This window comes from Pomacea canaliculata, linkage group LG6 (genome assembly GCF_003073045.1).
Source record: "Pomacea canaliculata isolate SZHN2017 linkage group LG6, ASM307304v1, whole genome shotgun sequence".
Classification (NCBI taxonomy): domain Eukaryota; kingdom Metazoa; phylum Mollusca; class Gastropoda; order Architaenioglossa; family Ampullariidae; genus Pomacea; species Pomacea canaliculata.
Window position 1 is genome coordinate 28,833,268 of NC_037595.1, and position 24,877 is coordinate 28,858,144.

General features: G+C 39.7%; 3 protein-coding genes across 6 annotated transcripts; all 3 read right to left on the minus strand.

The window, feature by feature from the left end:
- Positions 1-1,891: 1,891 nt before the first annotated feature.
- On the minus strand, positions 1,892-9,495 carry LOC112566200 (organic cation transporter protein-like). Its single transcript, XM_025242216.1, has 11 exons — positions 8,413-9,495; positions 7,505-7,677; positions 6,652-6,880; positions 5,953-6,056; positions 5,624-5,778; positions 4,394-4,562; positions 3,977-4,192; positions 3,476-3,702; positions 2,911-3,092; positions 2,573-2,724; positions 1,892-2,333 (listed from the first exon to the last, which is right to left on the minus strand). Exons 2-11 carry the CDS (start codon positions 7,645-7,647, stop codon positions 2,255-2,257), a joined length of 1,656 nt encoding a protein of 551 aa, XP_025098001.1. The 5' UTR covers positions 7,648-7,677; positions 8,413-9,495; the 3' UTR covers positions 1,892-2,254.
- Positions 9,496-9,633: 138 nt separating this feature from the next.
- LOC112566201 lies at positions 9,634-17,461 on the minus strand. 4 transcript variants are annotated; one of them, XM_025242218.1, is made up of 10 exons: positions 17,302-17,461; positions 15,922-16,162; positions 15,352-15,498; positions 15,034-15,213; positions 14,626-14,822; positions 13,662-13,828; positions 12,777-13,030; positions 11,793-12,054; positions 10,916-11,095; positions 9,634-10,502 (listed from the first exon to the last, which is right to left on the minus strand). In XM_025242218.1, the coding sequence occupies exons 2-9, from the start codon at positions 16,120-16,122 to the stop codon at positions 10,956-10,958; spliced, it is 1,548 nt and encodes a 515-aa protein (XP_025098003.1). In that variant the 5' UTR covers positions 16,123-16,162; positions 17,302-17,461; the 3' UTR covers positions 9,634-10,502; positions 10,916-10,955. The 4 variants fall into 4 exon arrangements, with proteins under 4 accessions (XP_025098003.1, XP_025098002.1, XP_025098005.1 ...); XM_025242217.1 differs by lacking the exon at positions 17,302-17,461 and adding an exon at positions 16,617-16,782; XM_025242220.1 differs by lacking the exon at positions 17,302-17,461 and adding an exon at positions 16,567-16,782.
- Positions 17,462-18,561: 1,100 nt separating this feature from the next.
- On the minus strand, positions 18,562-24,179 carry LOC112566778. Its single transcript, XM_025243129.1, has 6 exons — positions 23,898-24,179; positions 22,680-22,997; positions 22,164-22,523; positions 21,792-21,869; positions 21,339-21,423; positions 18,562-20,832 (listed from the first exon to the last, which is right to left on the minus strand). Exons 3-6 carry the CDS (start codon positions 22,186-22,188, stop codon positions 19,461-19,463), a joined length of 1,560 nt encoding a protein of 519 aa, XP_025098914.1. The 5' UTR covers positions 22,189-22,523; positions 22,680-22,997; positions 23,898-24,179; the 3' UTR covers positions 18,562-19,460.
- Positions 24,180-24,877: the final 698 nt, after the last annotated feature.

The window sequence follows — 24,877 nt, forward strand, 5'->3', positions numbered from 1 at the left end:
ACATGGAAAGTGTGGATAGCGCTGGTGTGATTAACTCCCCATGGGGCTTTGAGGAACCGTGAAAAATGGACAGAACTGGTGGCGAGGTCACCGTTGGTCAACGAGCATGAAAGCTGGGGGTCACATGATAGTGATTTGTCACTGGCCACCTTACAAACTCAGCTTCATCTCCATGTTCCGGTGAGATGGTCGAGTAACTCGGGAAAATGTGCTTCTGGGGAAGAGATGGAGATGAGAAATGATGTTACAAAACCAGATGCGTAGGTAGAAATAGGTTGCCATGAGAACGCTGCGGTAGGTAGAAGTGGTATTCGAATATTAACGTCTCTGTGGTAGACCTGTAAGTCCAGATGTAACTGTGCTTTCAACATGATCATAGACTTACAAAATGGTGGAAGCAACACACACACACACACAAACCCACTTATCTTTTTAGTCTTCTTTGTCCTCCTAGTGCCGCAACCATACCACCCCAGCGGATCCGGTTCTGGGCCGAGGATCGATCTCCTCCTGGTCTGTCTCCGAACCCTGCGTTTCATCTGTGGGTTTAAGTCCAGAACTTGTCTGGTTAAACTCGGTGTCAAATTGCAATAAAATCAAATTGTCAACCGTACACTGCAGTCTATGCAAAAACTTATTAAATACATTTTTTACTAAAACAAGGATATCGGCCGGCAGCTCTTCCTTGCGATGTAAGTGTAGAAGCAGGACTGAAGTATCGTTGGAAGTCAGAGAAACATTGCAGTGTACTGCTGACGTCAAGCAATGTCTGTAAGACACAATAACAAACACAATAACAAACACAATAACAAACACGTTAATGTTTGTACAAAGCCAGGATAGTGTGTTTTCACGAGCAAACCTTCGATGTCGCAGTTGAAGATGTGAAATATTTTCACGGGTGAGTCCCGTGCTGTGTCCTGGTGACCGTTAGCACGGACACCTCGTGTCGCGTAGTCACTGGGTCAGTGGAACTTATTCTCTCCCTTGTCTTGCTTGTGTCTTGCCGTCCACACAAAGTCCTCGACATTATGGGATAGCAATTGTCATGAACTGTGGAGGACCGGCCATCTTGTCACTTATTTCTTGTTGGTGTTCTTTGTAGGGTACTGTTGTCCGTTTTCGATGTCCTCCATTGACTGGGCAGGTAACTCTGACCACGCGTACAATGATGTCTGGAGGGGAGAGGATCGGGTAGGTTGTTGCCGTCTGTCACTCCGATCTTGTTCACTCCATTGAGTATGACGTGTGTGTTCCTGGCAGTTGGAGGTACCTAGGGGGACAGTAGCAGAGTGTTTGTGGTCCGTCGTGCACTAGTCATCTTCGTTAACAGCAGCCTCGTTGTCGATGACGTCACCGCTTCTGGGGCGTGTGCGTCTCGGTTCAGCGGATTTGTTCATTGTAAACGGCGAACTTGACTTTTTCACGAACTTTAGACACGTTAGTTGGTAACGGCTGTATAGCCTGGTGGTGAAGAAGGAGGTCTGAAGACTGAAAGGTGGTGTGTTCAAATCTGACAGTGACAAATAAAAAAAGTGAGTGAGTGAGTGAGTGAAGTGAAATGAGTGAGTGAAGTGAAATGAGTGAGTGAGTGAAGTGAAGTGAGTGAGTGAGTGAAGTGAAGTGAGTGAGTGAGTGAGTGAGTGAAGTGAGTGAGTGAGGTGAAGTGAAGTGAGTGAGTGAGTGAGTGAGTGAGTGAAAATGCAGCTTCATGTTTGCACCTTTTTAATGCTGGTAATGCGTATTTATCGTCAGATTAATCTAGGTTAATTAAGTTTGAAATTATGTCTTGTTTGCGAGTTGATACCTTGAGGTTGTAGCTAATGGGACTGAGGACACGTACACATTATGTGGACAGATACATTCATCAGTCTTAAAAGAGTGGTGCAAATTTTACCTGAATACTTTTATTCTCATTTGTTAACTCTGACACAAACAATCAAGCTGAAATTTGTAAATGATGACACTGGAAGCTGATTACTGTCTTGGACAAATAAACCATTTTATTTAAATTTCACATCACTGTTGATTAAATATGTATGCAAAGATCTTTCTTGTTGGATAATTCCACCCATGTCTGTAAAAGATTATACGAGTTCTTGTCCTTTTTCTGGAAACGAAAGGGCATTGTCAACATATTTAACATTTTCTTGTTGAACTCTGTCACAAGCAACGAAGATGAAACTTTGAGATTGTCAGCTGTATCTGCATTCACCATGGACACCATTTTAGTAAAAGGCCAGATTGATCCTTATTAAATATGATTGGAAATATCTTTCTTGTTGATTTCCTCCGATGTCTGTGAAAGGTCATACGAGTTCTTGTCTTTTTTTCTGAAAAAGAGCATTGTGAACACTTCACTTCATATTTAAAATTTCTGAACGTCACATGTAATTATTGAAGCTAGAAAATAATGTTAATGTTTTTAAACTCTGTAAACATTAAATAAATGAGTTTTTTTCTTTGACTGTTAAATCTCACAATAACATAGATACTCTAGTAGCAGATTATAATAAATTAGCACCGGTGTCCCAGGACTTTCCCTCAATATTTGTAATATAAATCCACTCACTTTCCAAAGCTTTCGGCGTCTTCGATAGTTTCCGGAAGCTGCCGAAGATGAGTTTCTGGTAACCATAGTGACGCAAGACCAGCTACAATCGCAGATCCTCCGAATATGAGAGGAGGGAGAGCTACTCCGATACTGCCACCGACATAATAACTCTGGAAACAAAACAGCTTTTGTTCTTAAGCTGAATATTTTCTTGGACTGTAATTGCTTCTCGGCGTAAGTTGTGGTTTTCAATATGTTTACTCGTAATTAAGACACGTGGAAATGAGTGTATATTTCCAAAGGGTTTTAAATGCTATATTTCTTTTTTGTGTGTATTACATGCGTATAATGGTTACCAGTGAGTTAATATAAGGAGAGGCAATGGACCCGAAACGAGCGTTGACAGAACTGGCCCCCATGATGGAGTTTCGTACAAAAGTGGGGAACAACTCGGCGGTGTACACATAAATAATGGAGAAGGCAGCAGAGATTCCGAACTTGCCAACCATGGAGAGCGCAGTGGCCACCCAGGCTGTGTCTGCAGGTAGAAAACATGTTTCTGACATCATTCGAGTATAAATTTTAGGTCATGGATCTGAGTATGTTTTATAATTTAGTGGCACACCTGATAAAGGCTTGAAATGAATTCTGGAGAGTAAGTTAATTAAAATTTTAAAAGCAGAAAATTAGAAAAAGTTAAAAACAAGCGTTCATTTGTGGCTAATTGTAATATTTCTTATGCTCGATGATAAGATTGTCACAAGGTACTAGAAATTATGTTGTGCTTGCTCTTGAGTTCTTCATTGTCCATTGAACTTTAGTACATTGTCTGATCTTTAAATAATTTTTCCATAAAATATCGGTGCTAAGTTTGGTCTCTAAACGCCTTGTTTGTTCATCAGAGATGGGTGCGGTATGTACTCTGGTCGCCGAAGATGATGGGTAGGATGATGGCCACACACGAGATGCCGCCCAGCAGCATGGTGAAGCAGTGCAGCGTCCGTCGTCCGATGCGGTTGAGCAGCACCAGACACAACACGTAGGACAAGGTCTCGGCGATGCTGGCGTACAGGAAGTTAATGTAGATGCCACCTGACAGACTGCCCACGTTCAGACCCAGGCCATAGTAAACACCTGTTACGACGAACCTGGTAGACAGACGATTATCGTCACACCTGTACTCCTTCTCACTATCATTGTCAAACATTGGCATCCACACCATGTCTGAAATCACTGCCATTAATCCTCGTTATCAACATCAGTAGCAGTATTTAGACATTTCCTAATGTCAACTATCCTTATTCGTCATCCATCATCCTTTCTTTGTTCATCACCAGTCATAGCGATTGCCCACGTTACGCTGTCTTTACAAGCAGGAGGTTCAGCCAAAAGAAAACGGAATAAAAATTATGGGATGCCTACCAGTTGAAGAAGACGATGAGGCAGCGGACTAGCAGACGCCGGTGGGTGAACAGTTGCCAGAACTTGACACCTGGACCGTCTTTCTGCAAGTCTTGCAGGCTGAGGACCTTCTCAGACACGACGACTTTGTTGACGTGCGCAGCGTGACGCACAATGGCGGACGCTTCCTGTCTGCGACCACGTGACAAAAGCCAGCGGGGCGACTCGGGAATAAAACTATAAAGCACATCATAAACAATTTGATTTGGCTTATGTATCCTGTTTATAAGGATCGTAAACAAATTATTAAATTTTAAAACTCTGTTTGGTTTAGTGGCGTGAGTGGCAGTATTGAGGAGAGAGTGTATTACTCAAAACAAGGAGAAAATGAAGGACTGAAAATATCAAGACATTAGGAGTCAGTTTGATTTTACTTACAAGAGGATTGGAATAAATATCATGCTGACAGTTGACAGAGCCAGCTGCAAGTGATTCCATTTCCGAATGAAGTAGGCCATCAAGAGGATGATGTAAAGGCCCATGGACCAGAAGAGCTCAATCACGATGCCAGCAAGTGTTCGGTGCTGAGGCCCCACAAGCTCCATGCCTACAGTGAACAGAGCTCACTCTTTCTATTGCGTCATCATGAACATGTTTTCTTACACACTTTATTATCGTATTTTCTTTAGTTCATTCAGATTGCTATTGTGTTATTGTAATTACTGTTATATTCTCTAGCATTATTATTTACACATTTACTGATTCTCTTCAAAAGACAGAGAACAATATTTTTTAAATTGGACGAAGTGCTAACTCTACTAACCGTGTCATCGCATTAACATAATTTTTTTATTTGCTGTGTTAGTGTATTATCATGACAAATATTATTTCATTCCCAAACTTTGCTAAAGATTTATTATAGCAAAGGTAATTCGTTTTTCGTTTTCCTTAGCTTAAAATTATTTATTGTTTGACGAGATTCTTGAAGGACAGAAGAGTTTGCTCGTACAGACGAACGATATGATTAATTTAAACAGAACAGGATAAATAATGCGCTCTGAGAGGGGAATTCATACCTACAAGGTACAAAGAACTTACAAAGAATCAATCAGATACATGGAAATATCAAATGGAATAAATAAAAGAATGCAAAAAAGGCTCAATACAATATAAAGAATACAGCCATTATAAACAATTAATTGCGATTTCTTTTTAAAAAATTCAGAAGTTGTCATAACATAAATTAATACATACATTTTTATACAACCAATGTTGTTGTATTGTCATGGTAACGTGAAGCATCTAAGTTGGAGATTAATAACTCACATAAGCCCATGAATGGGACAAATTCCCCTTTTAATGCCTCATAGAAAGATGTTCTCCATACAAATAATAAGAAAGTACATTTCTTGAATGACTATATATATATAAAACTAGAAAGAGGAGTTCTCTACAAGTGACAGTAGAAGGTGAAATTTAAAGATGGGCATTCAAAAATATCTTAAGATATCATAAGAACGAGATTCCACAAACAAGACATGGAAAATGTTTATAACGTTTTCATCATTTGACTAGGTTAACAACCACTCAGGTGTGACGAGCGTGTGTTGTCGACTAAACAGCCCATGTTACCTGGGAGTGAACACAATATACTGCTGATCGACTCACCTGCTACAAATGATGCTAGAAACTTTCCCATTCCGAAAAAGGCGCTAAAAAATTGAAGGACCGCAAAAGCGACATAGTTTCTGACGAAAGCCGCACCAAAGGTCACTGCGATAAGACCCAGGGTACTCATCACGACAGTCTTCTTCCTCCCGATGCTGGACACACACACACAGAGATGTCATTCAGTGTAAGGAAATTGGGACCTAAATTATACATTTTTCTTAATTTTCTAATTGGAAAAAGATGTTTAACTTGGATGTGAGATATTATAAGAAAGGATCATCAAAATGTTTTCAAGTTCCACTTTATCAAAGAAATGTATACTTTACACATCAGCGAGGGTTCCTAGGACTAAGGATCCACCAAGAAGACCAGTCATCATTATGGACTTCAACAGTGGCAAAAGAAACCTTTTTTGGCAGACGATGTTTAACTGAAACGTAAATTCAATAAAACGGAATTAAATTAAATCAATTCTGTTCTTTTTTCTTTTTTTTTTTTTTTTGAAATCGCGATGTTTCGAAAGCCATTAGACAATAGAGAGTTCTGTCCCTTGTCCTAACAGGCTTAGGGGATTGGCTCCCCTTGATATTGTTTATGATGTGTTGTGGTTCGATTTGGATAACAATGTTGGACCTTCATGTTTACATGTGCTTCTGCTGCGTTTTCTTCCTCTTCTGGCTTGGAACAGGACGGTATATAATGCATATAATGTTATTTATATATTGTTATTTTGAATTGCGAACTGTTAGATCTAATGCTTGGAGTCCATTCCGCCCGCTTCATTCGTTTCGGCAGCGACCTTGAGCTACATCGAGAAAACTGATGTGATGATCACCCTCTTGCAGTTTCATCTGATTCCATTTCTTCATATTCTCAAGATTACTCAATATCTTCCCAGTGTTCTCCTGATGTCACTAACATTATTCTCTGGAGTCGTTACCGTTACATCTACAGTGATCTCCCTTTACTGCAGGCACGCAGGGAGTAATGTGTAATTTTACGGCTAAAATAAAATGCAAAATTACCTCTGAAATAAACGTGAGTTCAAAGTTCTCCTTGCTGTAGACCCATTGTGAGCATTCGACCGTGTCGTTGGCCAGGTTTGCCAGTTTATGCAGTGACTCATGTTTGTAGACGAGGCACTGGGACCACGTTCCAGTTGTGGGGTCAACAGGTACTGTCCTCCTCACCAGGTCGTCATGTTCGAGTCCCTGGCTTTCCCAGGTATCGTTGTCCGCACCTGGAACAGCGCACCTGTTTGGCGCGTAGTAATAGTTGTGCCCACATTACAAAACATGTTTGAATGTAAGTGTGCTGACACCGACATATTTGATTTTCCAATTACCTGTTAACCAATCTATCAAGTCCTATAAACCATCAACTTTTGAAATCAAACAAAAACTAAAACGGCTGGAAAAAAAACCCAAACGAAATACAACATTAACATTGACCAAAAAATATACGTAAACTGTCGAAATACTGGGAAAAAATGGACAGTATGACAATGAGGAGAGTATGAGTATGACAGTGTGGACAGTATAAATAAGAGTATGACAGTGGACAGTATAAATGACAGTGTGGGCAGTATAAGACTATGACAGTGTGGACAGTATAAGACTATGACAGTGGGAGTTGCAATATGGTGACTAGTGGACTTCAGGCAGTCAGCCAGGGCTATCAGTCACTTACCAAGATGCATATCTCCATAGCTGCACTACATCATTATACTAAACTGATGCACCGACTAGTAATGACAATAAAAATATTCAAACAAATTCGTTTACCTGTCATCAATCGTAATGATTGCTAATCAACAATAAAGGGAACATCATAGGGCAGACAAACACAGAAATAAGTATGGTGGGTGTGTTCTGGTACCTGTGCTCTGGCGTGGCAAACAAGAAGACTGATCCCAAGAGGAAAAGAGGATCGGGTATTGCGAGAAAGCAAAGGAGATAATACACCCGCTTCTGGTAAAGGCCGAAGGGGTTAATCGCTTGTACAACTCCGTCAAAATGCATGTCACCCCCTGGAGTGGATCTCTGAGATGACTAGGGTGCATACATGGAAACAGAGGAGTAAGTTAGCGACAGAAGGACACACATCCTTTCTTCTTACCTTACACAAACAGCATCAAACGCTTGCAAAATTTATTTCAAAAGCAGATTTGCGCATGTTGTATACACTGTAAATTTAGTGATATCTATTTTCATGAGACTTATTTGCAGCTTTTTCATAGCAATTTTATTTATCTGTTTTCTTATCAGTGTTTATTTCTGAATTGCTCTTGTATTTCTCAGTAATTGATTTTGTATACTGTTTTAATTCATCAATGTTGATTGCTGAATAGACATAGCGTATAGTCTGTATGTGCAACTGTTCAAACATTGACATAACTCATTCTGTTCTTTAAACCACAGTTAGCTGTCAGTCATTGAGCTCCTGATGTAAGCAGACTACATCCCTCCCATCTTCCTGCACTTCCCTTGCATGTTGCATGTGCGATGCATGACCACTGATACCTGTCTGATGTGTGATGCATGACCACTGATACCTGTCTGAAGAACGTGAGTCTACTACTACTGATGCGGTCAGTTACTACAGTTTTCCCTCGGTACCAGGGAGCTAAAGGCGCTTTAACTTGGTACAAACCTGCAAACTGTGTTTGTGTGCAATGTTTTTACAACTATGCATAAACATACAAACATACATCCGCTAAAAGAATCCCATATGACTACTATCAGCAACCATCTAACAGAAGTAGGAAAGAAAGCTGCTGGACATACCGTTACCTTTGCAGAGACACTTGTTTCTCTCCTTCTGCACAACCCGAATCCAGCCCAGTGAGAAAGAACTTTTTATTAAAGAAGCTTCGTAATTTTATGCAAGAAAAAAGAGAGAACAATTAGAGAGACTTTAATTGAAATAAAGTCCAGGCATGACACTCACACACACTCTCTCTGATTTCCTCGCGGTCAGGTATAGACATCATCGGAGTGATTATCAATTCAGATGCAGGTGTTAGACGTCACACTGTGACGTGCCTTTACACTCTCGATTACTCTCGGTCGCATCCTTGGCATGGAAACCTAGGTTGATGTTTTAGCATGAGTGTAGACTGTGAATGCCATGAACTCCATCGGGAGCAGATTAAGTGAATGTATACTAAAGAGTAATTATATATATATACTCTTCAGAGTGGCATAGCATAGTTTTCACAAACCTAATTACGAATAGGGCTGCATGATTGTGGTGACTCAGAGGACAGCAGTGCCAGGCAGGTTTAAGTTTCCCCACCCGTGTAACGGGTTGAGAGAGTGGTTTAATGTGTGATTGGCAAGGGTTCATTACCTGATGAAATTTTCATTAATTTTCTTTTGTACAAATGTTTTCTACTTATTATTGTTTGTTGTTCTAGAGCGCTTATACAAATAAGCAACTGGGGTACTCTCCCATTATTTTTTTAACATGAAGAATTAAAGCCTTCTGGTGCCTGAGCTATGATGATGGCACGTAAGAGCATGGTTGAAGGTGGGAACCACACAGTCACCTCAACTTTATAGACTTCACCCGTTATTGCCAAGGCTCTCTTTTTCCTTTTTACCTTCTCAAGCTGTTTTTCAAACACATCTCTTATTACCTAAAATAACCTTCACATCATTTACAGTTACGACATTATTCACATGGGGAGAACACTACGGCCAATTCACACTCGCCCTACTCAGGTCTCGTGGTCCTGCTTTCAATCACATGTTGCAACACACTGGTCAAACCAAATGCATACAGCTTCTGATTTTGTTTTCCTGTGTCTTGGCAAATACTTAAAAGAAATGCTTATAACTTAATTGGCGAGCACAATTTTCAGAAGTATCACAGAATACTTAAGTCAAGTTTGAGTATACCGATCCTTTTCTGAGATCACTGGAGATTTTCTAAATTGACAGTAGCATAACAAATATCTACACAAATAAGAACTGCAATACAAACATAACGGCAAAAATGTAAAGATTTGTATAAATACAGTTTAATGTATAATTGTAGAATACAATAAATTCAAAATTATTTATATCTGTATTATACAGCTGCCCTGTCATAGGCAGTTTGAGGTCGTGTCAAAAAATGAGAGGGAGTGAGGACAGAGGGACTAACACTCAGCAAGGTAAAACACAGAAAGACAGTTGGTTTGTGCTTTTTTGCATTAATGATATAAATTGTATATTTAGAGGATTGTGCAGTATGCATTAGAGTATTGTTTGGTTTGTTTTCAATACCAAAACAGTTGCAGTGTGTACATTTCAAGAAAAGTAAATTTAAAAGACACAATGTAAAACCGAAGAATTTTTTTCTACATGATGTTGCAAGTCAAAACAGTGTCATTACATCTGATACTCATAGAATTGGTTTGTGAAAAAAAGCTACAGCATTTCATGCTGTTAAAGCTCTCTGAAAACTGTACTTGCATTAGTAGGTGTTTCTATGATGAACTGTTTAAAAAAAAACTGAATCATGAATTAAAAGCATTTTTTCCCTCTAGCATGAAAATACAAAAATCCAAAAAATCTGATTTGCTGATGATCTTTACCATTAATGTTCCCTTAATCAAGTATTATAGATGATATGTTAACTGGTAGCAATGCACATCAGAAAAGTTTACTAGAGGCCCAGTACTCAGCAATCAAATTTCACAGCAAGTGTCAGACAGTAAACAAAGAATTAAAATCACAGCTTACAACTAAAGTGAGTTTCACAAGAAGCATTGCTGGATCAAAAGTTATGACACAGTTTAAGCAACGATTATAATGAAATGGAAGGCTCATGAGTAGAAGTGGAACCATAGCTCTAATGTTTTCCCAGTATTTGTTCTTTCAGTGGTCTCCTGCAACATATAAATCATAAAAGTTTAATATTTGTTATAAGCTTACTACATATCACAGAAAAATAATATTTTTTGTGCAATTAAGTTTAGTAATTTTTCTCCCTCTCTTCACCAGGTTCAGAAAGCTCACAAAACATATATACACAACATGTTCTCGATCTCTCTTTAAACCACAAACACATATGCAGAGAAAACAACACACAGAAAAATGCAATTGCACACGCATTCATTTTTGCATATTCTGACCAACTCCCCTGTCCCTCCCACACACCCCATGCATAAGCATGCACTATCACTGATTCACTCTCACTCACATGCATGTGCATGCACATTCTCTCTCTCTTGGTAAACTCTACTACACAACATTTAATAAGAAAACACTGAAAACAGTTGCTTTACAGAAAAAAACACACCTTGTCGCATGGGATTCTCACGTGTAGTGAAAATAAGCTGTCAAATAGGCATCTCTATCAGAGACAAGCCTAATCCAGTGAGCACTAAAGCCGCTTGGAAATACCAAATTGTAGTAGTTAACATATAGTTTAGAAAAATAATCTGAGTGTAATTCAGCCATGGCTCATGCATCAGATGTCCTGCAACCAAAGAGAACAGAAAAAGATCTGGTGCTGCTAACTTCAAAGACACATTGGCATGTACATTTTAAAGCATGGGACTAAAGTATTACAAAATCCTAATTTGCATAATCTCACCAAAGCTGATGGGTCTGTAACATTCAACTGAAACATGGATAAGTTTATGTCATCAAGGCTGCAACCAATGGGAGAGCTATGACCATATTTTAGTTCTGTTGAATTATGTTCGAACATGATGTTGCAGATTCGATCTTTTTCCGTGTGCAGATGAGAATGTCAGTAATTGAAGCCTTGTATTACAGAAACAAGGTCCATGGTTTGTGCGTGAGAGAGGCTGCTCAGGTGTGTGGGGGTGTTCAAGGGGTGAGTTAGGGCAATGGTTCATGTTAAACTATTTTGTAGAGTGTGTCAATGATAAATGTTATACAGTAAATAAGGTTGGAGCTCTCATTTCTCATTCTTTTTTTGGTAAATGGCTAACAGCAAAAAAAAAGAATTTCTCTCATGAGACATTAGTATAGTTGTATTTTAACATGTCAAAAATAAGAACATACCCAATGAAATTTAACCGATATAAAATATATAAAATTTCAGTATAAGAAGATATGACAAATGAAAACAAATGAAATTGAAAGATGACAGTGACCTGGGCTTTGATTGTAAAACTATGCATGATGACTAAGCATAAGAAACTCACCTGCTGAGCCAGTCACATCCACCTGGACAGTAATTTTTGTTGTCTCAGTCAAAGGCTCATTAGCATAAACATGCAGGACTTTCTGGTCAAAGCCAGTCATCAGATATGGATCAGAAGCTACATTTGCCTCTACATTTGTTCTGCGCCAAACACCACCCCAGCCTTGTGGCTTGCCAAAGCTCCACAGGTCATCAGTCTTGCCAAACCAAAGGCCTGACTGAGATTGGCCAGTCACCACATTGTTGTCAAAGATGGAAGAAACCTTTAGAACAGGCAAGAGTACAAACAAAATTCGTAAGTTTTCTCAGGAGGAAACAACTCTTGTGGTAATTTTAGACTATGGGAGAAAGAGTGATGAGATGGAAGGTACCCAGAGAACAGCCCTGTGAACATCCAGAAAGAAGTCATGACAAAGAGATGTACATATGCCATGAGGAAAGACCTGAACCCAAGACCTTACAATTCACACTGCAGTGGTTTAAAGCGAGAGCCTAATGACAATACTCTGATTCTCTTACCCACTATGAGTCTAAACTCAAGAGGCATCTCTTCAGAACAGTGACTTCACTCCATTCCTTTCCAAACCTTAAGAATGCATAACGTGCGTGTGTATTTGTTGGTGCATGAGTAGGTGTGTCTGTTATAGAAGTGTGTAGGTCGTTTACATGTGAATATCGGTGCATGGCTGTTTGCTATCCTGTTTACTTCAGTACGTCCTTTCTGTAAAGAGCTCTGATCATATTATTGGAAAAGCGCTTTACAAATGTTCATTATTATTATTACTGTTAGGCTATACTGTACTAAACGAATAGCACAACATGGTTATTGGGAATAAATTATATCTAGAGATATTTATTTCTACGTTTTTGCAAAAGATTGGTATCAGCATGTAAACTGTTATCATTGTTAGTACATTCAAAGTCACTAATAGTTGCCTTTGTTTTTCTTAAACATGTATACGTGATTGATTGCCATTGTTATTACTTGGTTTCCACCCAAAACAAGAAAGCCCCTATAGGAGGTGTAGTCTGGGATCACACGAATGTGCTGGCAGATGGGACGCAATCCCCAGGTACTGCCTCCCCAGCCTAAGGGAGAAAGCTCATAGAACAGTCCGTGCATGTCCATCAGATATCTCTCAGTCTCCACTTCTCGGATGCGAGGCCACTCTGTCTGCCACAGATGGTCAAAAGCGTGGCTTCCTTTAGGCAGACGATAGGTCTGCCAAAAGCCATTTTCTGAAACAGAGTGTCCCAGCCTCATCACTTTTGCCTGTAATCACTGTAAATTAAATTGCATGTACTTATTTGCTGTTTCCTAATGCAGTACCAAGAAACAAATGGGTGTGAACACTATCAGCAAATGCAGCACATCAAGCCATCTATTTCACTGTAAATACCTACCATGCTTGTGTGTGTGTGTGTGTGTTTTATGTACTTATGTATTTAAAAACATTTTTAAACCATATACCTTAAATTTGTAAAAGAAGAAAAATATAATTCTGAGTTAAATATCGTAATAGAGCAGAAATTGGCCCTCCTTAATGAATTCTTCACTTTTTTCTGTAACTTTTACTGATATAGAATTGTGCTTTACTGATCTGTTAAAAAAAAAGAAAAAATTAATTCCCAACAAAGTCCCACAACAACATAACATATTCATGCATGCTCACATGTACACCAACCCTACACCAGCCCTTTAGCACATCTTCCTCACACCCCACTTTTGAAAGTTGCTGAAATTTAATGCTTATCTCCCACTGAGAAATGTTGACAAAACATGTCATGGAAAAAATCATCATCAGTCCTACCACACTTTTTATTCCATATCCTCCATTTAAAAAAAACCATCAGAAAACTTTCTACTTACTAGGGTCAAAAACCTTCATAATGACTGAAAGGGCATCCCAGCCTAATGCATAGATGACTGATCCAAAATTGTGGCGACCAGTCACCTCAACAAATGCAGTGTCGGCAAGAATAGTCCAGTTTTTTCCTGGTCCTTCCCATTCAGCCAATCGTCCTCCATGCTGGGTTCTAAGATTAAGGGCAGTGTAAAAGAGTTAGTTTCATTAATTGCTCATAGGAAGAAGATTTTTCTGATAAAAGATAGTCATGTAATAAGAGACAATGATCCCACTTCTCTGACAGCTATAGTAAATTTGACTTTCTTCTTGATTAACACAAATTAAAGTACAATATGTCAAGATACAAAATGCTTCATTATCAATAGTAATTTCTTTGATAAATATATTCACAATTTAGTAATAAATATTCACAAGTCTCCTTACTCTGGAATGATTGTAGATGACTGAGCATTCGTGTCTGGGTATAGTTTTCACACACTTGGGGCTTTAGTGTGAATGAGTGTTTAAACATATGTTAAAGAATAATTCAATTATCAAATGTGAATCTTTGTTCAACAGTTAGATATCAAATAAGTTAAGTAAACTGGAGCAAAAAAAAAAAACAATTAAGTTGTCATGAAGTAGGCTACCACACTCAAATGCGGCTCTGTCACTAGAAATCTTGGCAAACATACAGTTTATATAGAAAAAAACCCATAAAGGAATGAAATATTAAAAAAATCACTGAACATCCTTTGTCAAACTGTGTTTTGAAGTGGCTTCAGCTCTTCCGCAGGTTTTTGTAACGAATGTATGCAAAGCAGCTTCTATGAGTTAACATCTAGACATTCATTAATACCCCTAGTACCTAAAACACATTTAAACCCATGCATGTGCAGATGGTCATAAATGCCCAGACATCCATGATTGTTACACCCCTCATCTCCTCATAGTCTGTCATTCTCACAAAAAGTACAGAAACATTACCCGAGGAAGTCAGCTTCTTCAAAAGTATTGCTGGTCACAAGCAAGCGACCATTTGATGTGTGAGCTGCTTTAAAATGAGGTTGTTCTCCCATATTCGCTGGAATCTTCAAGGTAGTGACCAGATTAAACAGCTCTGTGCAGGTAAGCGATAGGATATCACACTCCCACAAGGGGCCATCCATTCCCAGCATGTACACCTTTCACAAAAAAAGAAGGCAGGCATAATTATGTGTCTGCAATATACATAAAATATAAATAAACATTGCCACACATTTTTACTTTCTTAATATGGCCAACTGCTATCATTATCACAACTGTACAAAGTCTTGAAGCTATGAGCCATAAGTTCAAGCATTAACATACCTACAAATATTAAGTCACATGATTGATTCTTAAATCGTTACATACCAGTCTTTCAGGGTTGGTGAGATGTTCAGCTGTGGCAGCAACTCTCACATGCAGAAGGTCAGGAAATTCAAACAGGTTCCCTTCAGCATCAATGACCCAAGCACCAATTACAATCCTGCTTGTTTGCTTGTGCAGGAGTCGATTGGCGTATGTTGAGGTGTGGTTTGCTAGTTTGGTCATCTGCACAGTTCAAAATTTTTTAATATTAAAGACAAAGTTTATTAAAATCCTGAAGCATAAATGATGATTGCAAAGCAAATTTATAAACTAGTATTTACTAAAGATATATAGATTCACATCACTGAATATCACTCCTACCTGGAAGTTGGGGTCAATCTTGTACAATCCTGTCCCATTGCCAGCATTGGGTACAGACAGGTAAGACACCATGTAAAGATTCTCATTCCAAGGCATCAATGCACCAATACCACACTCAGATCGTGCACCACCACTTTCTGCTGTCACCTATTTTTTTTAAATTATAAACTTCACACTTTGATTTCAGCAGTGAATTCACTTAATGCAGGACAGTCAGCACTAGGCCCTTAAAGAAACTATCTAAAAAATTACAAATCAAAAGACCAAGAAAACTAAACTGAGCAACCAACTACACATTAAAGAAATGAACCAACTAACAATGTATTTAATGCAAATTGTATACATGTATGAACATATATAGATGTGCTCATGCATACATTCACAATTCTAAAAAAATTTCGTTAAATAAATCAAAGTAAGATACTTGTAAATTACAGTGATGAACTACTCCCATATATGCATGCTAGATGTGTAGTCATGAAAAGAGAGCAAGAAAATATGACCTCTCTGAAATACTTTTATCAATGAATGCATAATGTCTGAACAGATTGATAGAAGTAAGTTACTTACAGCAAGTGAAGGTATGATTCCATTCATCTGAAAAACCCCGGAGCTTGATGAACCTGAACCGGGCGTTGGAAAAGTGGGTACAGCAGATTCAAAATTTTCTTTTATTTTAAATTTAATAACTGGCTCTGGGCTGACTTCCTGACCAAATATGCCCTGAATCAGTATTGTGATGACAAGTACACTAAATGTGAATGTCGTCATGGTTAACTTGAACTGGGTTGCTGACAGGAATGTCCTTTTTCTGGAAAAAAAAAATTGTCTTTGATGACAATACCATATACGGTACTTATGTTAATGTTCAACAATGGTCAAGTACAGTGGAGCTCATCTTTAAGCAACTTAAGCATGAAAAAAACTTCATAAATATATTTCCCTTTTGTGAGCAAATTCTGGCTGGTTAATACTCTTGCAGTTCTTTCCACAAGTGTCACTGTATTACTTTATTAAGCATAATAAACAAAGCAATGAACATCGTACTAAAGAAAATTTACAAGTTACATAATTATATAGTAATATCACTGAAAGATAAAGGTAAATCTTTGAATAAAAGATTATCTTATTTATTAATAAAATAAAATTAAAAATTAAATGAAAAGCTGTATATTTATATTTTGCTGTATTTAAGTAAAAAAATAGTTTACCTACAAAAATGCAAAAAGAAAATGTGAATGACAAGAAATTAAAAACTGTTGTACCTAAAAGATCTCTCTGACCAAGACAGCTGAAAACTAACATCTAATCAATCCATCAATCCTGAAATAAATTTTTCAGTACGTAGTTCTATTTTCTTTGCAGATTTCAGTTGTTTCATACAGGGACTGCCAAAGTCAATAGGATAACTCCCTCAAGACAGATCAAGTGTGTCTCTTTCCAAAGCTATATATACAGCATAGAAATGTCTAGGGTTGAATCGTTCAGGACCTTGAAAGATATCTCTTATCTCAGCTCCATTCTGATATATCACACTGGTATCAGCTTCTGTACTAATATTTGGCTCCTAATTATCTCTTCTTTTGTGAGACAATCTTTAGCAGCTTGACCAGACCATGATATATATACTCTTACCAAACCTGTCTTATTCATAATGCTCATATATGCTGGTACAGTTGTGAATAATAGATATAAATTAAATTAAGATTCTTATGGTTTCTAGTACTCAAAGTCTGTTTATAAAACCTTTATAAAACAAGTCGATCAGCTCATTAAGCGGACAGTAAAGAGCAAAGGGAACGATAGAGATATTCCCGTGACCAACCATGCAGTCTTCGGCCAGTGAGTGTAACAATTCTATAGAATTTAATATCACAACTATCGCAGTGTGAGTATTAGTATTAGACATCCTACTTATCTCGGGGCCAGCTTTAGTCAGAGCTGCCTTACCTTTCCCAACACTTGAAGTTCAGACGCAGTTGATGATCGTCTCCTCCCACGATCTATATATCAGACCATTGACCATCAATAGCGGAAGAGCAGACGACGCGAGAGCTCTCTTATTAAGAGAGATGTGAAAAGTCACACTGACAGCTCCACACAGGTATGGCCGCTCACGAAACGTGTGATAAGATTTGTAGACGTCTGCGGGGCGTTAGCACGCTGACCACGATATTAGTTCACCCTCTTTCTGCGGACTACGATGTTAGGGGAAAAGTTAACTATTTTGTTTTCTAATAAAGTCAACGGGTTCTGTCATAGCTGAATTTTATTCATCTTTGGAACTTACAACGCGCAGCATCACGACCAAGATAGATTGCAATCACTAACATTGATAAATGTATGTAAGGAATTAGTTTCACGTGGAGAAGTTTCACTACACCAGGTTCAGCAGGATTTCTTGTAAATTAAATAGATAAAACTGAAGGAGAAGTGCAGAGAGTTTAGTAGGGGACGATGTAGCGAGGAAAAGATGTAAACATACTCTTCGATCAAGTTGTGGCTTGATCACGTGATCGGCAGCTAGGACATATAATCGATGATGCGAAGGCGATCACGACTTTAGCGTCAGTGAAACGCACAAAGGAACATTTTTTTTCTGATTTACTTCAGTTGTCGTCTCGTCAATGGTAGCAGATGGTATCTGGTATAGCTGTGGTTTTATTATTCAAACAGATTGTAAACAACGAAAGTCAACAGCAGACGCCTGCTGAGCATAACGGGAGTGACCTCCCTTTGTGGCGTCAACTCGCTCACGGGGCGAAGTGACTCACGGGTGTGTCATCGCCCCGCGGTTTCACGTGTTCACTTTTAAAGCTGCACGTGAGTTAAATATCTTGATAGCTGATACCATCATCTGCCAAACTGTTGCAGCTTTGGTTATCGGCGTATTGACTTAAGTGTGTCTGTCGCCTTGACAACTTGTATCACCAACATACCACTATTTCAAAGGCCAAAATCTTTACTTTCAGTGGGATTGGCAGATGCACGGCTTTGGGCTGGGGTAGCTAACAGTGAACGCTGTTCATAATCTTGCCTTCTTAGTATACATATTTTTTAGGGGGGCTGCCCATGATTTCTACGCCACTGAATTGATAACGTGTGTGTGTGAGAGAGAAAGCAATGTATAACACCTTGTTATCTTCTAAAGAAATGTTCATCCACGGTTGTCTAGTCTTATAAAAATTAAACCACAACAAGGAGTCAAACTGAGATTTCTTTTGTCTATCACTTTATTCAACTGCTAATCACAGTGTATGATCACGATGCTATATACTACAGCAGAATACACAAATTTCTCCTTTTTATAGATTATGCAGGTCGTGATAGTGCACTCTCATTTCATCTACTGTCCGAGAGGAAAGCCCCTAAAAATAAGTTGCACACAATATTTTGGGTTGAAATCTGTCGTAGATTTCTCGCCAGTTCTTTCTTTTTCAGTGTTTGTCGTCTGACTCTCGAAACCAGGTGTGTACTGGCCATACATCTTCAAGCTATAAACAACCCCCAATTAAGATTACAGCTTGTCTAAGCATTACACGTACAGTGAGGACCTCAAGCAACAAGTGTGATATCTAGCTCTATTAAGCTGTCCATTCGTACATGATTGAAGACCCGCACAAAAATAAACACACAAACACAAAAAACAACAAATGCTCTAAGATATGCAGATATTGGTATGATGATGAACGCGTGTGTATTTTGCGTTACACGACATTAACACTGCAACGTTTGATTGATGGATTTATGTGTCACATAATTACAACTTAATGAGAGAGGAAAGGAGGCGGGAGCTGTGAGAGAGAAAAGGACACTATGCCTCCTTCACAGCCGCAAGCCCAGGTACAGCATCCACCCCTCCACACACACACACTGCCCCCCTCTCGTCAGGTCCAGTGGAAGACAAAACCCACCCCTCCTTTTCCGTGGCCCTTATCTTCTCTGATAATTGTGAACCCCTTTCCGTTAGACAGTTGTTAAGTAGGCGGTGGTAGACAACGTCCGTTTGCAACACGTACCGCATTTCCAGTAGCAGTAGTGGACCACTCCAAGTCAGTGTAACCTGGTGAAGTGTAGGTCATCTGGAGGGTGGACTAGATACGGAGTGGTCAGCTGGGGGGTGGATCAGGTGCGGTGTAGGTCAGTATAGGGGATGGAGCAGGCGCAGGGTGGGTCAAATGGGGGTTCGACTTGCTGTATACGTTATCAATTACCTCCTGACGTCGCACCTGGCGGTTCAGCGAAGAATAAGTGTTCTCCCCAGAGTGGCTGATGTGGTCGTAGAAAGTTCGATTGTCGCCGACCAAAAAGAATTCCTGTCTTTTCTTTCTCTTCTGTTGGGCTTCAGATTCTTTAAAAACGGTTAATCGGCCGTCAGGGTCTGTTTGATAGCCGGAGGTCGTGAAACCCGAAGCAGGACTGGGCTCACCGGCTGCAGAAAGACTAGAGTCAAGAACTACTGACTCATAATGCAATGGAGGAATCTGACGGTGTTGCTGTGGCCGGTCGTGTCCCAAACATTGATTGTCAGGTCTCTTGACGTCCTCGGCGCTAGCCTCTTGAGTCAGTCTGCCCGAACTTGCAGCTTTCGTAACCGTTCCGTTCCTTGCTGAACTTTCTTCATTGTACCCAGCATAGGGCGCTAAGAAAAAACCACTTTTCTCTGGGGTAGCTGTGTCATATACGTGGGTCTCACTGGCCTTATGATCCGAGCTAAAGTCTTCCTTTTCACCTATGAAACGTAGAGTCATATATTCACTGGTGTCTGGTTCTACACGAGTATTGTAATAATCAACCGCATCACTCGACATGCCATTGTTGCCTTCTCGAAGCTTAGCCGATGTAGACTTGACACCTGTCACAGGTGCGCAGTCTTCTAAAGTGATTCTTGGATTGGTCATACCACCGAAAGATAACGTCTGACGGGTGTCTCTCGCTTGAGGCAAACCTGGCTTGCCAGGCTTATCTGTGTACGTGTCATCGGCGTTTGACCAAGAGTCTCCATAAAAACTCCATGCCCCGACTGGACTGCTGTCACCACTCCGGGTAGGCATGTTAATTATTTCGAAGTAGTCACGAGAGTCCCTCGGGTTCAATCTGACCTCAAGAGGTTGACTCCTCGCACCACCGACATGACCTTCACCTGCGAGTGTAAGCCCGCACTGAGGCACGTGCAGCACGTTCGGGCATGACGTGGATTTTCTAGAAGAGACGATGGGAACCTGGGGGTCGGCAGTGCTGCTTCGGTAGGGGTACGCGCTTCGGAGGTAGGCGGCCACGGTCTCCATGACATCTGCGCCGGACAGCGAGCCGTGGGATGTTCTCTGGCTGAATGTGTCCGAGTTGCGGAGGAAGGCATCGGGAACCCCGCGCTCGACAGCCTCTCTGTTCACCGTGATATTGGCGGGCAGATAACCCATCTCCAGCATCTCCCGGTTGCCTCCTCCTCTGGAGCACGATGTCGTTGCTAGGCAACAGCGCCTGTTCAATACAAGTTAAATAAATAAACTTGTTCATTCATAAAACTTTCTTCTTCATGCAGGCGTAAACTTTGTCTCCTTCCTTCCACCTATGACCAAGAGGAAAATGCAGCAGAAATTAAATTTGTCCATATTGTCCGAATTTTATTATCCGAGTATTACTTACAAGAAGAAAATTGAGCAGAAAAGGTCGTCGTGACATACATTTTCATCCCTTAGTAACAATACAATCTTATTCAAGAGCAGTTAATATCTTGAGACCAACATGTAATAGAACAATGAACATACTGGACTAAAATAATCTTAATTTATCTTAGTAGGTGTCCCTTGCTCAAAGCGGATATTTTTATTAGTTGTTACATTTTATCATTAAAATATTCCATCTTTTGGAACATCAAGACTTATCTTTAAAAGAAAGCTTAACATATTTTCTTTGCGACTTTTGTAGAGGTTATAAAATAGCAAAATAAACACATAAGATGGTGAACTGACAAAAGAAATAAATACCTTCTCAGAAACACAACAGTGCCGATGAACAGTACACAGAGAAAGCACAAGACACCAGTTAATATCGGGACCAGCAAACTGTCATCTGCAAGACAAACGTAAGTCTGACCTCAGTTCTTCATCATCATCCATCCATCAATCATCAATGAATCATCAACATCAACAACAACAACAAACGAAATTGAAATGGCGTGGTTAGTGAATCCTTAGTCTTATCAGCAATAACCAGGGGTCAGATCATGAGGCTATGGCCAAGCTGAATTTGTGTTAAAAAAAAGGTTTGTGGGGAAATGGGTTTTTACATGTTGATCGCCATATTAGAGAGGGGTTTGCCATGACTGGCTGAAGACAGACATCTCAATGACCCCTTAGAATATCTCCATCAACACCATATCCAGTCATCCACCAATCATGTGTCAGGGAAATGACAAATTACTGGATCACTGTCCTTACCTGGAGGAGCTTGTATCACGGATGAAATGGGAATAGTTCCACTGACGCTCAAACACTTTACAAAAAAGTTACCCTGGCCTGAAAAATGCAACGAAAAAGTTGTATCAGACCTATGTATATACCATTGATTGATCATTCATTGATAACCATTGATTGATTAGTAGCTTATCAAACAAAGATGACGAGCTCTAATGATTTTTCTTGAATCATTTATCCTCTATCGGCACATTTATATCCCTGTAATACATGCTCGCAAAGATAATCGTGAAACATTCATATTTATTGTAAAATACATGGCTTGCAAGACATACAATTAGCTCTGCTTAGAAAGTCTCCCATGGGTTCCTGCCTCTGTCTATGTGTTCATCGTACCTTGCTGAGAGACGCTGACCCACATCCTGCCAATTCTGTCATCCGAGGAAACGGTGAGAGTCAGTGAGATGTTTGTCGTTGTGGTAGTGATAATAAAATCCTGAGGGAAAAAGCTGTTAGCTCGCTCCTTTTATTACTGTGCTCTACAACAAATTCTGGAAGAGTGTTATCCACATGCTGTAGACTGTAGGCATTGACGGCCCTGATATTGATGTGACTTGGAGTCATTGCGTTTAGTGAGTGAGCACGAGCATGTGACGTCACTGGTTGTGTTGACGACGCGGTGGTAGCCGTAGAGGAAGTTGACGGAGGTCATGATGTAGTTGCCTTCTTCACACGGGTCCACGATCTGTCTGTTGTCTGTGAGACAAACGGTTCCACAAGTTCTGGTGAATGGTTTACCGAAGAATCTGAGTTTTTCTTTCTTCATGAATTACATACGACAATCATGAGAAAGTGCTTACAGTAAGTGCACTAAGTACCTAACTAATGAGCTGGAGACTTTGTAATACTCACCTTCCAAGCACCAGTACTTCACCATGACAGGACCTAGCAGATCCGGCACGACCTCCAGACGACATGGCAACACTGAACTTTGACAATGATGGTAGACGAGGTAGACTTCCTGTGAGGTCAACTGTCTGTCTCTGCACACGGCACTGATGTTGCTGTGTTCATGTTCACTTGATGTCTGAACACAGAACTTGTTCCCGCTACATGTTCCTTTACACATGTCTGCAGATGGCTGAACGAAGTGAGCTTCATTAATAATTACAGGTTTGCAGCTTATTTCTGTGGACGCTGCTGCGGTGTTCTGGCAACTTGGAGCATTTGCTTGCATGAAGAAAACCAAAACACGTTAGGCATTTTTTTGCAGCCATCTACGATAAAAATATGTTCATAACATTTTATCAAATCTCTCTCTTTCTCTCTGACACACAGAGGTTAAAAAGAAGCAGAAAAGAAACAACTAACTTACAAATCCTACTGAAAGAATCATAAGAATTAATTTCCCTAACACGAACACATCAGGGTAGAATGAGTCAGAGAACTGTTACAAAACCACTGAAATTCTGTGGTTAGGGAACAGGTGCAGTATTACAAGGCAGATGGGAATTTAAATTAATTTTTGATGGACGTGCCCCAAAGCCTTTCAAGAACAGTGATGACATGGTATATTAAGGGATGAATGGAAGGATGCGGGATGAATGGACGGTGGGTGCGGGATGCAGGATCCTGCAGCTGAATACAAATGCACCGAATGTCCTGATAAGTGACAATACCGCATCCTACCACAAATAAAAGACGCAGATGATCTTTTTACAGGCGGAATAAACCATATTTATACCGAATACAAAAAAAAAAAAAAAAAAAAAAAAAAAAAAATGTGGACAGAAGGACTTTACTATTTTACTGCTGAACGATGTACAAGATGTCTTGACAGAACACAAGAACTTACCACTGAATACAAAACTCAGACTCATACCATTGAATACAAGCATACCGAATGTCATGAAAGAAAACAGAAAATGTTACGAGAGAATACAAGAACTCTGAATATTTTGTCAGTACAGTATCTAGCTACAGAGTTCATGGACATTGAATGTCTTGTGAAGGGTTAGGGTTATCTGAAATACAGAATCCAAATACTGGATGTTTTTGAGACAAAAAACTATATCTTATAACAAAATACACGTACCCGAATGTCTTGGGTGAAGGAATACAAAATCTTACCAGTGAACACAAGGACGAGCAGCCAGTTGTTGACGAGCAGTCGTCCCATGACGTCGAGGGCTCCATGAACTCAGGTCTTCACCAAATCCAATGTTTCAGTTTCCTGCTCACTCGGCTATTCAATTTTTGCTTTCTGATGACTTGTTGGCATGCTGCTCTTTTCATTCCTTGTCATTTCCTTCAACTCTGTCACATTACTTCGTGGTGTGTTGCCTTTGCTTCCTGCTCTACACTTTCATCCGGATGTTAATGCTCACCGAGAATAAAACTGTCACAGTTCTCCATCCCTGTGTGCGTATGGAGAGAGAGAGAGTGTGTTGTATGTGTACATGACATCGGTAGGAATCTGTATCTGTGTCTGTGCATGCATACCTAAAAATATTCAGTACAGAAAGTACAGAACTTCGTTGGAGTGTGGTGCTTAGAGCTAGGAAACGGGACCACGGAGCTTCTCTCCTTCGTTTTTTGCACTGGCTACCAGTCCGTTCCGGAACTGAGTACAAACTGTCTGTGATGTGTTTTAATTTCTTTGCAGACTCCTGCCCTGGATATTTCTCTAATCTTCTTTTCCCCTACATCACAGCCAGATTACTCAGCTCTTCGTCTAATGACCATTCGCTCTCCATCCCTGTCACCAGAACAAATATGGCCACCGCATTTTTACTGTGGTGAAAAACAGTGAAACTCTCTACCCTTCCATGTCCGCCATCTACCCACCACTGAATCCTTTAAACATGCACTAAAAGACCTCTGCTCCACACTCATTACTCTTGTGTCCTTTATTACTTGTCTGCATAGTTTTTTCTTCTTCCATCCTTCGTATTCTGTCCATGTCTGTGATTTGTCTTAAGCGCTCAGAGCATATTCTTCTTCGTGAGCGTTACAATACGCTATATAAACCAAACGTTTATTATCATCATTATTATTATCATCATTATCTACTCATAAGCTTATCGCTTATTGTTTATTTTATTTTTGAA

Excerpts from the sequence above, each read along its gene's own strand:
- LOC112566200 (XM_025242216.1), bottom strand. The coding sequence starts at position 7,647 with ATGCATTTTGACGGAGTTGTACAAGCGATTAACCCCTTCGGCCTTTAC. Across the intron at positions 6,057-6,651 it reads AACTCACGTTTATTTCAGAG|TTAAACATCGTCTGCCAAAA; the intron begins GTAATTTTGCAT and ends TTTACGTTTCAG. Across the intron at positions 3,093-3,475 it reads CATCATCTTCGGCGACCAGA|ACACAGCCTGGGTGGCCACT; the intron begins GTACATACCGCA and ends TTCTACCTGCAG.
- LOC112566201 (XM_025242218.1), bottom strand. The coding sequence starts at position 16,122 with ATGACGACATTCACATTTAGTGTACTTGTCATCACAATACTGATTCAG. Across the intron at positions 15,499-15,921 it reads GAATCATACCTTCACTTGCT|GTGACAGCAGAAAGTGGTGG; the intron begins GTAAGTAACTTA and ends TAAAAAAAATAG. Across the intron at positions 13,829-14,625 it reads GAAGAAGCTGACTTCCTCGG|AACCCAGCATGGAGGACGAT; the intron begins GTAATGTTTCTG and ends CCTTAATCTTAG.
- LOC112566778 (XM_025243129.1), bottom strand. The coding sequence starts at position 22,188 with ATGTGGGTCAGCGTCTCTCAGCAAG. Across the intron at positions 21,424-21,791 it reads CGTGATACAAGCTCCTCCAG|ATGACAGTTTGCTGGTCCCG; the intron begins GTAAGGACAGTG and ends TTTGTCTTGCAG. Across the intron at positions 20,833-21,338 it reads ACTGTTGTGTTTCTGAGAAG|GCGCTGTTGCCTAGCAACGA; the intron begins GTATTTATTTCT and ends TGTATTGAACAG.